The 14,287-nt window shown below is 47.4% G+C and overlaps 2 protein-coding genes across 4 annotated transcripts in view; both read right to left on the bottom strand.

Annotated features, from left to right (window-relative positions):
- Window positions 1-1,946: 1,946 nt before the first annotated feature.
- LOC144119221 (uncharacterized) lies at window positions 1,947-6,758 on the bottom strand. Its single transcript, XM_077651896.1, has 2 exons — window positions 6,420-6,758; window positions 1,947-3,888 (listed from the first exon to the last, which is right to left on the bottom strand). Exon 2 carries the CDS (start codon window positions 3,550-3,552, stop codon window positions 2,326-2,328), a length of 1,227 nt encoding a protein of 408 aa, XP_077508022.1. The 5' UTR covers window positions 3,553-3,888; window positions 6,420-6,758; the 3' UTR covers window positions 1,947-2,325.
- Window positions 6,759-10,799: 4,041 nt separating this feature from the next.
- The window catches only part of LOC144121936 (uncharacterized), a 61,062-nt gene continuing 57,574 nt past the window's right edge, over window positions 10,800-14,287 (bottom strand). For 2 of the 3 annotated variants that reach the window (XM_077655389.1, XM_077655391.1), the window contains exon 5: window positions 10,800-12,045. In XM_077655389.1, the coding sequence (XP_077511515.1) occupies window positions 11,900-12,045 (146 nt within the window). In that variant the 3' untranslated portion in view covers window positions 10,800-11,899. The remainder of the gene's footprint in view (window positions 12,046-14,287) is intronic. The other variant, XM_077655390.1, reaches the window with a different exon arrangement.

The raw sequence follows: 14,287 nt of genomic DNA, 5'->3' as shown, positions 1-14,287 counted from the left end.
ATGAAGCGAAGTAAGAGCTGGTGCCGAATGCTGTTACATTAATACTTGGTCAGTGATGAATTTTAGGCTCAGCTAAAGATAATAAAGCAGCGTTTGACCAAATATCTTTTCTTCCAGACTCATAAGCCGTCCAAGAGCTAAAGAAAATTGTGAGCTCCCCTTTGTTGCTGCCTGACATCCGTCAGCTGTCTCCTGACGTGCAAACGTTTTCGTTAGAGTCGTGCCACAGCCTGCATATACCTTTCGCTCCCAAGGCAAACGCCTTCTCGGAGGAAGGAATGCAAGCAAGGTACATGCGCACTTTTACCTGTGGCATGCAAGCAGATGAGATGACAATTTCTCTTCATTCAGGACTCAGCTGGCTGTGATGCACTACAACGAGAACTTTACGAAAGTGCAAGTGGAAACAGCTCATGGTGAACATTGGTGGAAGGTGAAAACATCCAAGGCGAGAAAGGGGCACTTCACTCTCTGCCCACTGAGACCACATACAGTAAGCAGACAATTGCTATAACTCGGGTAGCAGTATTTCACCGCAGCCACCAGTTGTTATAGGCGGGTAGCATGGGCGGTTGTTGTAATGCAAGGTAGCGTGTTTGGGCCGGACAAGGGATGAGGAAGGATGGAAACTGACATTTGGGAACGACGAAAACACAAACAGGTCTACTGGTAGGAAACTTAATTACATATTTTACGAAAGAAAGAATAAACAATCAAGTATTAAGAGTTAATAGCGTCGAGCGGCTGGATCAGCCTTATCACCAAGGCCCAGAGCCTTCGTTCCTACTCAGGATGCTCGTTAAGTACACTAAGGTTTCGCCCTTTCACCAGGCGTTATCCAATTGAACACGAGGCACAGATCGGAAGAGTCACCCCACAGAGCACGCGGAGCCCCGTGGGAATGGGCGAGGAGGATGCGGAGGTCCACTGCTACTTCGCCCGAAGCTGTACGTCCATTCAAACACAGGCACTTGTGAGCCACGGGTAATTTCCTGAAGGCACTGTTCCCTTCTTCCCCTGTTTTCTGACCTCCGTCCGGAAACAGACAAAGGGAAGGTCATCTCTTCCTTCCTGAAGAGCGTGGTAAAGATTTCGCAGGCAGGTTCCCAGCACATACTTTTTCGTGGGGTCCTCGCGGGGTCAAATCACCTTTAGAAGTTACCGCTACCGCGTGGTCATCCCAGCCGATTGAATATTCGCTTTGATCTTCAGCTGGCGCGCATCCCGTTCATAACACAATATATACCTTAAATATCTGTAATATTGTGGCAGTGAAATCAATTTTCTGGAATTGTAGCCTTTCCATATGGCTCATTAGATTTGCAGTAATACCAAAGGAGTTACTAGCTTATCATTCAGTGGAAACACACATGCTGAATAATCAGCAACTCGATGCTAAATGCACAAACTTGGGTAGATTCTTCGCCTAATACCGCTGTTCTGTACTCAAACAACATCCAATTCGGTGTTTTTCTCCGCAGGCTATGTTAATAACCTCTTGCTCAGTGTTGTCGAAAGTTGCGAGGGCTCCTCCTACAAGCAAAACTTTCTGAGAATTGAGCCACCAACTCTACACCACATGACAAGCCACTAGAACAGGACCAAAAAGCAAGACCTCATTTCTAAAAGACATTCCCGATTTTCAAAATCCCTACCAGACCCGCTCTCACTACCTGCCCTACCATCGGCATTATCATCGTGAGCAACACCTCTCAGCACAACCTGGCAGAGTCCTCCAGTCTGGCCCACAGAGAAAGCATTCGACCGTTTAATATCTTGGCAACATTCACCCTGCCCTGTGTTTGGACACTACATAGACTATATCACTGCCATCTTGCTGATCTCGCACTCCTATTCCTGTGTGCCAAACTACCCCCCTCTCTTCAAGTACAGTATGCCTTTGTGGAAGGTGATCAATATTTATTGGAGGTCCCAGCAGCCGCGGCTGGTGAGCAGGCGGAACAGGCTGTCGATGTTGCTGGCCAGGCCGGTTGCCGAATGTGTTCTATTCTGCGCGAGCCAGGTCACGCTCCCAGCTTCATCTTCATCAGCGCTGCTGGCCATGCCCCCGCCGCTACAGTTGCTCTTCCCCTACTGCGATGCGCGAAGAAAGAAAAGTAAATACGATATTTACAAGTTTCTTCATGCCAGTGAAGTTCGTGTGAGAGTTCGTGATGGTCGCCGGCAGAAGAAACGAACTCGGGCTGACGAGCCTGGCTGCATTGCAAAGAGCGAGGGGGCCAAAGGATGAGAATGATGACGCAATGAACAGGCTGAAAAAATCGAGGAATTCGAGGCGAGCTAGGCGTGTTTCAGTCGTAAGGTCTACTGGTGGTGCCGCCAGTTGGGTTGATGTTGGCCGGGAAATTTCCATACAGGAAATGCAGCCACGTGGGGATTTACAGGAGGGATGCGGTGTTCGCTGGCCCAGTCGTTGCGGACGAAGGTATGGCGGGGGGAAGCCACAGCGGTGGAAATGAAGACGATTCCTTGGCTGCTGGCGACAGAGAAACGACGGTGCACGACACTGGGCTGGAGATCTGCTGCGTGGGGCTTAGGCTGCCATTTAGGGAAGTGGACGAAGCGGTCGACAGGATGGACCGGCTGTCTGCAAAAGCGAGCCCACTGTGGCATTGGACCGCTTGCTCGAAACAGAGGGCAAAAGTCCGTGATGTAGAGGTCAGAATGGGAAGGAAGCAGTGGTGCTGAGTTCATTTGCGGTAGTGGATGGGGCGCGCTGTAATGTGTTGGAAGCATGGAACCACCTTCAGTGTCTTTCTCGTCTGTTTCGGAGGCACAGTCACTGGTGAAGGCGTCAGGTGGGCAGGAATCTGTGGCAGCCGGTTCGGGTGGCGTGTTATGCGTATCAATTATCTGTTGTGGCGTGCATGCATGCCCCGCGACAGGAAGGACACATGGGCTCACTGTGGTTGGGCAAGAGGTAACAGGCGAACAGGCGACTAGAAGCGAGTTGGGGCCCGGGTCGGGAAAAAGCTCTTCTGGTGATGGTCCAAGGGCAGGCATCACGGTTGGCAAGCAGGGCTGGGCAGGAGCCGCTGCGGGACGGGAACTCGCAGGTGGATGGCCGTCCATAAGGGCCAGTGGAGCAAACTTGGGAGAGACCGGGATGGGGAGCGGCTCCGATGTAGTAGCTGGCAGAGGGAAAACCGAAACCGCTATGAGGAGGGATTCGACCAGTCGTCGCAAGTTGAGTGGCGGCACTGCTTCTGAGCCCGGCACAGCAGCGCAGAGAGTCGGCGGGAGCTCCAAGCCAAAATACGTCGTCAGGCCGTCCTTGAACTCGACGTAAATATCGGGGCCAAGAGGTGGCCACTGTTGCTTTGCCAGCAGACTGGGTGGGAGTTCTCGGCTGGCATGGTTATAGCGCAGCAGCTCGCTGGACACGTGGTTGATGTGAAAGTATAAGTCCAGCAGCACCAGCCAAAAAACGAGGTCCCTGGCATAAAACGCAGGCAGTCCAAGCATCCGAGGAAGGAAGAAGCGCTGATACAGCTGGAGGAACTCACCGGATGTGATCGCAGGCGTGTACATGGCGGCGAGAAGTAGTTGCCGAAAACCAGGCGCGAACAACGGGCATGCAGCGGGAAGGCCAAGTGGAGGGACAGTACGAGCAGGAGCGCAGAGCCGGTGGGGGAGGCGTTGCGTGCATCGAAGCTGTCGTCCAGACGAGTCACCAGATGTGGAAGGTGATCCACATTTATTGGATGGTACCGGTAGCCGCGGCTGGTGAGCCGGCGGAGCGGGCTGTCGACGTTGCTGGCCAGGCCGGTTGCCGAATGTGTTCTGTTCTGAGCGAGCCAGGTCGCACTCCCAGCTTCATCAGTATTGCTGGCGATGCCAGCCCCGCTACACCTTCAATGATTCCAGCTGCGCAGAGTGAAGGAATCCAATGTGTATCAATCCCAGTGCATCCACCTTTTCAGCTGACCTGTGCTGTTATCTTCAGCTGTGCTAACACTGAGAAACTTTTCCCCTGGCGCCATCAGCCCCCACTATACGCTCACTACAGGTGACTTGTGGGGTCTGACGTCCCCAAAAAATTCAGACTATTGTCAAATCTAGAATGGGAATGGGTGCACAGTTTTTGAATTGTTTGTTTTTATTTAGTTTTTGTGTGGTTGATTTATCGCATTGTATTGCATTTCCTTTTTCTTCTTCCAAGTTAATTTGCAACCTAGAGTTTATTTTTATTATGATTTGTTATTGCTTTTTTTTCATGTCTGCAGTAATCTGACTGTAAACGTTTTTCATGTGTGTATACAATTTATCCCTGACCTGCAAAAGCCTCCACTATGAGGCTATCAGTATGTTGTAAACAAATTGAATAAAATGAGGGAGGGCCGCGAATAAATTTCTGCTAACTAGGGTTCCTTAACATGCACTGACATCGCACAGTTCACAGGCGTTCGCATTTTACCTCCATCAATATGTGGCCAACAAGCTCAGGATCAAACCCGCATACCAGGGTCAGCAGCTGAGTCGCGTAACTATTGAGTCGGCAGAAAGGTTGAAGATGTTCTTTCCTCACTTGATGTGAACAGGAAGGTCCAAATTTTTACAATATTGTAAAGGCTATGTTCGAAGCCCATTTCATACCACATGTCATGCGAATATGATCTACGAAAGTGCAAAATGCGATATGAGGAAGAAAGCCCAGCAAACTGGTGGAGGCTTTCATAACAGCACTGCCCAGATTGGCAGATACATGCAGACACACAAACAGAAGAGAGAGTGAGAAACTGCAGGTTGATGCTAAGCTCACCCTGCAGGGTGCTGTCATTTTCTAGCGTGTCCCACTGCTGGGCTACCTACGAATGTACTGAAGCCCTTCATCTGCTCACTTTACCACCATTTTCAGCTGCATCCTGAGCGGCCTGTTTCGGAAGCTGGTGCATGTTGCTTAGCTGGGCCCCAGCATTGGTGAGACTAAGGGTGATGAAGAATCTTAATGGTATACATGACTAGGCACCAGATGATGTGATATCCAAAGGGACAATAAATAAGGTAGTTTCCTAGAATACAAGTTAGGAATTGAAGTGCAAAACACCACTTTTCTGTAAGCAGTGCACACCACCAAAATTGCAGAAAAAACCGCAGTCCTGTTCTTGCCCATTGTAGACCACTAGTAAACTGGCGACCGCCACAGTGGCGCAGTGGTTATAGCGCTCGGCTGCTGGCCCGAAAGACGCGTTTTCTATCCCGGCCGTGGCGGCCAAATTTCGATAGAGGCGAAATTCTAGAGACCAGTGTACTGTGCGATGTCAGTGTACGTTAAAGAACCCCAGGTGGTCGAAATTTCTGAAGCTCCTCACTATTTATTTATTTATTTATTTATTTATTTATTTATTTATTTATTTATTTATTTATTTATTTATTGATACTGTCAGCCGTAAGGCCGTTACAGGGTGGATGCATACAATTGAATACGTACACACAGCCACAAGTACACAAAGCCACAAGTACAAAATTTATACAACTTAAAATCATCAATTATTTTGCCAGCAGATAAAGCCTTCCTCATAGCCTGAGTTTCTTTGGGACGTTAAATCCCGATAAACCAGTAACATTACATGACGGCCAATATAAGAGCCCTATCTACTGCAGAACTGGTTCAGGTAAAAATAAATATTTAGTGGCAGACAGAACCTGCAATGCACAAATGATGGTGACACACAAAGGAAGGAGGAATGATTAGAGTAGATGTAAAAAAAACGAGATGACTACTGTGTCCTTTCCTAATAAAAACTCACAGCTGCCATACATCTAAATACTGCACCCATGGAAAGCAGCCCAGTCGCATCTACCCTTTGACCATTCGTGTCCTCGTGACATCCAAAATCTATTCAATGTTTTCCAGCAGGCACGAGTTGCACTTTGTGCTGCATGCTGTAATCCTACTACATTGGGGAGAAAAAAAAAGTGGTGTATTCACGATACCGCCTGCACCGATAAAGCTATGCACAAAAGATTAAACCCATAAAGCGCATGTATCTGTAGGCTCTAGAAGGGCCTATATAAACTTGTTGCTGCTTCGCCGAAGGAATGCCTCTGGTCAACAGTATCAAAACTGTTAACGACAAACATGAGCCAACGGCGACACTAAGCAGCAAATAGACAGTAATCTGCAGTTAATGGAAAATGTGAACATCATGGCATTAGTGGACCATTACCTGCGCTATTGGGCAGGGTGCCGAAAGCCCATGTAGCTGGCTGAGGGAAATTACCTCCGAAAGCTGCACACGACGCAGGCTGGCAGCACCACACGGTTGGCTCTGCCGAGCGTCCCCCATATTCATTGGGTGAATGCCCGGTACGCAAGGAACCGGTTAGATCTCAAACAACCAATGGTTATGGTGAACATATAACTGTGTTTCAGTTGTAAGACACTTTTGGCTTACCTGTGCAGCTCCTCGTCCTCTTCCAGGTGGGCGCCGTTCTCCCGCATCGCCCAATAGACCAACCTGAGAACCTCTAGGGTGCAGCATACGCTCTGGAATGCGCGATGCTGTGTGACGCACCCTTCCTCGCACTCCGCAACTACTGCCGGAACGTCGAGGCAGCAAACTTGCTCCAGGGGTGTCGGCATTAAACCGCAGAAGCCGCAACTGTACCTGCGCTAGCCCTGAATGTTTATCTGCAGAACATAGCTCGACGGGCGACAGCTCAAAATATTGATGAAAGCAAGCACTCACGCTAGCTATTATTTACCATTTTGTATGACTTACATTACTTGTACAACTAAGAATATGCGTACGATCATTACCAGACGCATCACTTACCCGCCAACAGCATCACCACCTCCATCGTCGGGAGAGTCTGGTGAACCCGCCGACGAATCGTTTTCGTCGTCGTCAAAATTCAACGCCGGCTTTTCAACGGCGTATTCTTGTATGGCTCGAAGCTCATCTCGGCACTTATCTGTATGAAGCGTTGCTTGAGATCGGGGTCCATAAAACGACAAATAAGCAAATCTCGTCGATGGCAGACGATGCGATGATGCGCCAGGCGTGAAGCGAGCGAGCGAGAGCGGCTACCAGAAGTAAACAATGATGACGTATTCGTAGGCGGAGAGTCGCGCCAGCATGTAGTTTTTATTTTTTATGGCTCCCTTTGGCGTATGAGTTGAGAGGGAAAAGGCGGACTGTCATTTTTAATCACCTGCATCTCTGGTGTTGCCAGAAATACGTGGAAAATTTTTGCGGTAGAAAGATGGGCGGTTCAGTATTTATCAGTGTTCTGGCTTTTCTTACACTCGGTACAAACCCCTTTCTGGGTCCGTTTAAGGACGAGCGGTTATCTTGCCTTCACATTACATGACCTGCCCAAGGCCATTTCTTCCTCATGATTTCCACTAGGATGTCATTAACCCAAGTTAGTTTCCTCACCCAGTCTCGCTTCTAGTCTCTGAATGTTACACCTATCGTTTTTCTTGCAATAGGTCGCTGCGTTGCCCTTAATTGAAGCTAAACCCTTTTCGTCAGCCTCCACATTTCTGCCCCGTACGTGAACACTGGTAAGTTACAGCTGTTGTATACTTTTCTATTCACACATATTGGTAAACTGCCATTCATGACCTGAGAGAGCCCCATTCTTATTCTTCTAGTTATTTACATCTCATGATCCGGATCAGCGGTCACTACCAGACCTAAGTAGACATCTTTAGGACTTCCAGCACCTCGCTACCAGTTGTGAACTTTTGTTCCCTTGCCAGACTGTTAAACATTACTTTTGTTTTCTGCATGCTAACTTTTAGACCTACCATCCTGCTCTGCTTAACTCATTGCTCATCATCATCATCATCATCATCATCAGCCTTACTACTCCCACTGCAGGGCAAAGGCCTCTCCAATGTCTCTCCAACTAACCCTATCCTTTGCCAGCTGCATCCACCCTTTGCCTGCAAACTTCTTAATCTCATCCGCGCACCTAACCTTCTGCCGCCCCCTGCTGCGCTTACTTTCTCTTGGAATCCACTCCGTTACTCTTAAGGACCAGCGGTGATCTTGCCTTCGCATTACATGCCCTGCCCAAGCCCATTTCTTTCTCTTGATTTCGACTAGGATGTCATTAACCTGTATTTGTTCCCTCACCCACTCTGCCCGCTTCTCGTCTCTTAACGTTACACCTATCATTTTTCTTTCCATGGCTCGCTGCGTTGTCCATAACTTAAGCTGAACTCTTTTCGTTAGCCTCCGCGTTTCTGCCCTGTAGGTGAGTACCGGTAATATTAAGCTGTTGTACAGTTTCCTCTTCAGGGAAATTGCTTCATTGCTCATGCTTTGCAATAAATCTCATGAGTGACTCAGCAAGGTGATGTCATCAGCGAATCGAAGATTATTTAGGTATTTTTCATTAACTCTTATCCCCAACTGTTAACAATTCAGGCCTCGGGATACCTCCTGTGAACAGGCGGTGAATAGCTTTGGCGAGATCGTGTCTTCCTGCCTGACGCCCTTTCTTATTGGAATTTTATTGCTGACTTTATGGAGGACTGTGGAAGCTGTCCAGTTCCCATATATATCATCCAGTATTCACACATAAGGCTCCCCTACACCGTCATTCCGCAATGCCCGCATGACTGCCGAGGTTTCCACTGAGTCAAATGCTTTCTCGTAATCAATAAAGGCTATATATAGGGGTTCATTATAATCTGCGCGTTTCTCTATCACCTGGTTGATAGTTTTAATATGGTCTATTGTGGAATATCCATTACGAAAGCCTGCCTGATCATTTAGTTGATTAAAGTCTAAGGTTACCCTGACTCTATTAGCGATTACCTTAGTGAATATCTCGTAGGCAACAGACAGTAAGCTGATCGGCCTGTAATTTTTCATGTCTTTGGCGTGTCCTTTGCCCTGCAGTGCGCGTAGTGAGGGTGATGATGATGAGAGTACTCTATAGTACCAATAACAATGATTGCAGCGAGAGAAAACAAATGTGAATACGAGGACCGGAAATAGGGAGTGGAAAAAGGAAGGAAAGTCAATGCCCACAGACGCCGCCATTTTCGCACTGTGAAAAAGTACTCCTTACGGAGTTAGAATACTTTTTACCGCTGTTCCAAGCGAAGCCAAATGGTAAGCTCGGTTTGCCGATGCCTTGTGGCGTATTACAACTGGCGATTCGAAGCAGATCCCCGATTCTTTGAAGGAATACAAAATCCGTCTTTGCCAATAATAATCTAGAATTTGAATCGAAGTCACCATTTTATGCATGTTTTTCATTTTTTCGGAGCAAGAAAATGTGCTCGGGATCGCCCATGGAACACATCATTAGACCCTTAAGTCTTCACCGCCACCCCTTGCGCTATGTATTTGCCGTGCTTTTGGTGTTCTGGTCACTAGTACGTGACGCTGCTGTTGTACATCAACGTCTTAATCTTTCTGCCGTTAGTTATGCGCTGTCAAATTCTCTACTGCTATAGTATTGCCCTCGTAGCCATGCAATAGAGCCGGCCGAATCAAGAAATAGAAGTGCTCGTCGATGTCGCCAACTGTAGCTTTATGTAGCCGCACACCGAACTGACAGGGCAGTCTGAGCGGCTTAACACATCAGTATGGACGAATAGTGGTAGGCGAGTCTTGTGGCACGTCAAGCGCCGAGAGCGGCCCAGAGACAATGAGCTCACCGCCTCGCACGGAAGTGAGAAGGGCCAAATAGAGGCAAGGAACTCCTAGTGCGCCAGCAGCCTGGAAAGTAAGCGTCAGAGGGCGGCGCGATCTCAAGGCGCTAAAGCAGCCTTGCACACCAAGAGCGCTGCAAATCTCCAAGATAATGGACGTTTTTAGCTTACAGAGACGTACTACTGGAGACATGTGCACCGGTATACCGAATGCCTTCCGCGTACGCGCATTGACATGCGTGCGGCCAGGCGGGGCCATTGCGCGTACGCGGAAGGCTTCCGGTTAACCGGTGCACGTCTCCGGTAGTACGCCTCCGGTATGCTAACAGGTCTAATAAGAGGGAGAAGGCGGCGTCACGGGCAGTAATCATAGGACATGGCTGATAAACATGTGCGGTTACGACCTATTATGAGTCGTCTGAGAAACCAACCCGGCTTTAATGCAATGCATTGCATGTTAGAACCTCTCGATGTATGGAAGCTTGTATGGCCCGTTCTGTTTCGTGCTGTCACCCGAGCAGCTGGATAAGTGTACTTAGGGCTGCAATCCTGGGTGGTGCTATAAGACGGCTAGCTTTAAATACTGCATTGCAAAAACTCAATCCCGGCTAGCTTAGTCGGGCGGATTTCAGAGTCGTGGGCTGCAGCCCACGTTGGGCGTGTATGTACAGGGTTGGTCAAACGTTTCCAGGCCACAGGATCTGCTTTTGGGCGGCAAATCCTGCCAAATATAATAGCAATAAGCCTATCAACGTCCTCACAGGTGAGAATGACAGTTCTCCTATCCTGTATAGAGACCCTGTAAAGCTGACCCTCTTACCTGGGAACTTTTGACCGACCATCTTACACAAAGAAAGAGCGCCTGCCCATACTCTGCGCGGAAATAAGTTAGCCTTCATCTTAGGGTCAGTCTTCCTGCTGCTGCCCTATATTTAGCCTTTTAAACTGCTAGAATTGATTTCGTTTCATTCATAGCATGAAGGCTGAAATGCTACAAATTAAATGTGCCTAATTTATAGGGAAACGCATCGGCTTTGAGACATACCTGTATAGAAGATGTGTTTATAAAATGCGTTTACTTAGCTGCTTTGACACAAACGTTGCGCATAAAATATTAAATGCTTGAAGACTACCGTAGGCTGATTATACTTGCGCCCTCTTTCATGTAGGTGAATTACCTTAAATGTAACTGTCGGTAGCACGGGCTGTAGACTTAGCGCAGATAAAGCAACCATCCACTTACCATGATAGTGCTGATACCAGATCATCTGCGTAGGCGACTCTTACTATATTGAACTGAAAGCAAATAACACGTGCTCAGTGCACAAAATTCTCATCAAACATGGAAGAAGGTCATAAAAGGAAACCCCTAGGCGCACGTGAATATTGTGTTGTGCATTTAAATCGAAAACATGGCTCACATTCAGAAGTCAAGTCCAACAGCATCTGTTTCTTTGTGTAGAGAAGTTTTGAAGACCTGCAGCTTTAGTTAACAGATACAAATTTATTGCAAACCAAGTAAGAGACACAAAGTTAGGTTTGTCATTTCTTTTAATATGCAGCCCTGCAGAATTTTCAAGTAACAAGATTTATGCCCCGAAATTATGCAGGCGTGTTCGAAATTTGTTCCGTCCCCACTAAACTGATAAACGCAAGCTGTACGCAGCCAGATGAGGGCCGAAGTGAGCGTCATAGTTCAGGTGCCACCCCACCCCCCTTACTCCGTCTTCTCCCATCCTTTTTCTTGGAGTTCGTGCTCTGCTGTGCCCTGCGAATTTCCATCCCCACCCACTTTTGCAAAATACACTACTTTGTCCTCTTCCCGTGCTGGAAACAATTATTCGTACATGTAAAAGATGCCCTAGAAATATATCCAGGGAAGAAAGCACTATCGTCTTTTAAAACTAGTAAGGTTTCAGTGGATTTGTCTTTCGGTCTTTTACGCAGAACCTTCCTGTGTGAATTTTCACATGTAGTATTTTAAAGATTTCCATCTATGACTAAGAATTTACACGTTTTAAATTTCAGTTCTCATGCCTCGCATTCTTATGACAAATAAACGATATGTCTAGAGGTTATCAAGCGCCTAGCTGGCTGTTGAGTACTTTAGCCAAGCTCCACACAACATCATGCGACAAAACGGCGTCCTCAATCAGACACACCGGCCTTCGTGCTGAAGGCTTTAGCCGCATGAACGGCGCTATTAGCTGCCGCTGTTAAAAAGACACCAGCTTTAACAGAACTCGCAAGCAGCAGCTAGGCCCTGCACTTATGCGCCCGTTCTTTCCTTGTTTTTCTATCCAGAAAGGACAAAATCCCGAAGAGGCATCCGACGCAGCAGTGAATGGCAGCTTGGAGCTGGTACAGTCCGTCGTAGCTCCCCATGGTGTCTCGGAAAAAACCTGAAGAAAGAGATCCAACTTTACACCACCAACAACTAGTGTTTCACTGTGAGAGACACTGTGGGGAAAAATTTGTTTGCTTGTATAGCAGACCGCACACCGTATCGACTGGAAATGTAAGCATGTCTTCAACCACTGACTGTGCTCTGGCTCTTCATATAGACAAATATGATTTTTTTTGTTGAAATCGTGACCTTAAAAGCGCCAAGAAACTTCATTGAGTTTTTCAACCAACGGCACAGGTATGTAGCTTATTGAATTTTACAAAGCTTGGAATACCTTAGGAACACTCATTCTAATATTGTTTCGTTCCATATTCCTCATCTTCTGTTTGTTAATGATCTAGAATGTCGACTCAACAAGAAATTGAATACACCAAATATTTAATGTAACTCCTCCTCAGTGCAAAAATACCGTGAACAAGTCGTAAATTGTGAATGATCAGTAATTTTTTGAAGCCTTCGTGGTTTCGCAAGAAAAAATGGCGCGCCAAAAAGAGGGCTTTTGAAGAATAACAACAAGCGCGTTATTTTTCCATCGTCAATCCACCAACCATCTCAAGTAGCCACGCTTAAATAAATTACGTTGCCGTGAATATATCAACGAAGTAACACGTTTTACCGCGCCAAATATATTCTCTGTCGCATCTTACAGAAGCTTTTCGCATGGTTTATGCTTTCATGGAGCAGCTACCAGAGTGACGTCTTAGGTCATTCATTATTGGTGTGCCAGCGCCACACACGAAATAATGGCACGATGGATACTAAGTGAAACGGCGAAGTACGCTATCTTTATAAGCGGGGCGTCGCTTTTGTTGGTTCACTTGATTCGAGGAAGAACAGAGGCGATCATTTCAGGCATCCTGCAATATCCTATTACTGTACACTTTTCGCCACTCTCAGTTTAGCAGTAGTCGGACCCGGATACATCATGAAATAGTTCAATATATCGCTTATTCGATATATAGAAATGCAACCAGAAGCGCTTCTCTGTGACGTAGAACCGAAGAAACACAGCGCCCACACTAGTGACGCGCTTCTTGAAGAGACGTGCCTACTGCCCGCTAGCTAGTCGTGCAGCACTCACCGGGCGTTGCTAGGTCTAGCCTGCTTGGCATCGAATCCGCTGAGGACGACACTTTAAAAATGATAAACTGCCTGTCAAAAGATGTGTAATCCGGTTGCTTGTGCCCTGTAAGTTGAATGTTCGTTTGTTCTAATTAATGCGGGGTTTAGGTTCAGGTCATTTCAGAATTTATTGAATATGCAATTGTCTCGGTGAAGAGGGTTGAAGGTAACGCAAAAGGTCCACTGATTACGCCCTGTTGCCAGCGTTTGGTCATTTCAAGCGCCTGCGGAACAGTGCGAATGGGCACAGGAAGTACAGAAACAACGGAGAGCGTTCCGCGACGCCATCGGCACCGAAGCATGCCAGGCGAGGGCCACCGTTGGGCCTTAGTTAGGTTGGCTTCGAAGCATGATAGCGATGCGGCGTAGCAAATGTGTACTCCAAGCCGAAGGCCAACCCCAAACACACCCCATTTTCAACCCATCATGCGGTTAACACAGCGAGCGCTGGTAGCATGCAGGTGACCAAGGCCGCGCAGCCGACCCGTCTCTGCACATGGAAAGTCTTCTAAAAGCGACGTTAGGAGAGGCACTACATTCGGGACCACCTCCCGCAGTTTGATAAATCGAGCGAGTAGCAAAATAGCAATTCGACGTACAGGGTGACAATTCTTCGCTTTTAGGCAGAATTTTCAAGGGCATAATCTGTGTGTTCTGTATAGCCGATATTTTGAAATATGCGGACACGACTGTACTTCTTTCATAGTGACCTCCTATCCCATTTGTTATATCTGAGTGTGATGGTAAAAGGCGCTGCAGAACTCGTTAAGAAATATTTTCGGGCGCTCCTCTCTGACTGTTTTCTACGGTCTACATCATGACACACGTACTCCCACTGCCGCTGCATTAAAAAATCGTGCTCACTTATAAGATTTATCTCACCGCCGTAAACTTTCCCAAGACGCGCTCTTAAAAAACGCTTAATCAGTATCCTTCACTTCCGCCCGACCATCCCGTCAGCTTTCTTTTCATGTTTCGGTCGTGTGCCGTGACAGTCAAGTGCATCGCGTGTCGTTCTTCCGCACTTCTTATGTCCTTCATACCGCACACTATCATTGAGTGCAACAGCTTACTAGCGTACAAAGACATTGAACCTAACGCAACAAGATTTCATG

Source organism: Amblyomma americanum, chromosome 2, assembly GCF_052857255.1.
Source record: "Amblyomma americanum isolate KBUSLIRL-KWMA chromosome 2, ASM5285725v1, whole genome shotgun sequence".
Classification (NCBI taxonomy): domain Eukaryota; kingdom Metazoa; phylum Arthropoda; class Arachnida; order Ixodida; family Ixodidae; genus Amblyomma; species Amblyomma americanum.
The sequence above is the reverse complement of the archived record's forward strand: the minus strand, read 5'-3'. Positions and strand labels throughout refer to the sequence as shown.

Coding starts and splice junctions, on each gene's coding strand:
- LOC144119221 (XM_077651896.1), bottom strand. CDS start 3,552: ATGTACACGCCTGCGATCACATCCGGTGAGTTCCTCCAGCTGTATCAG.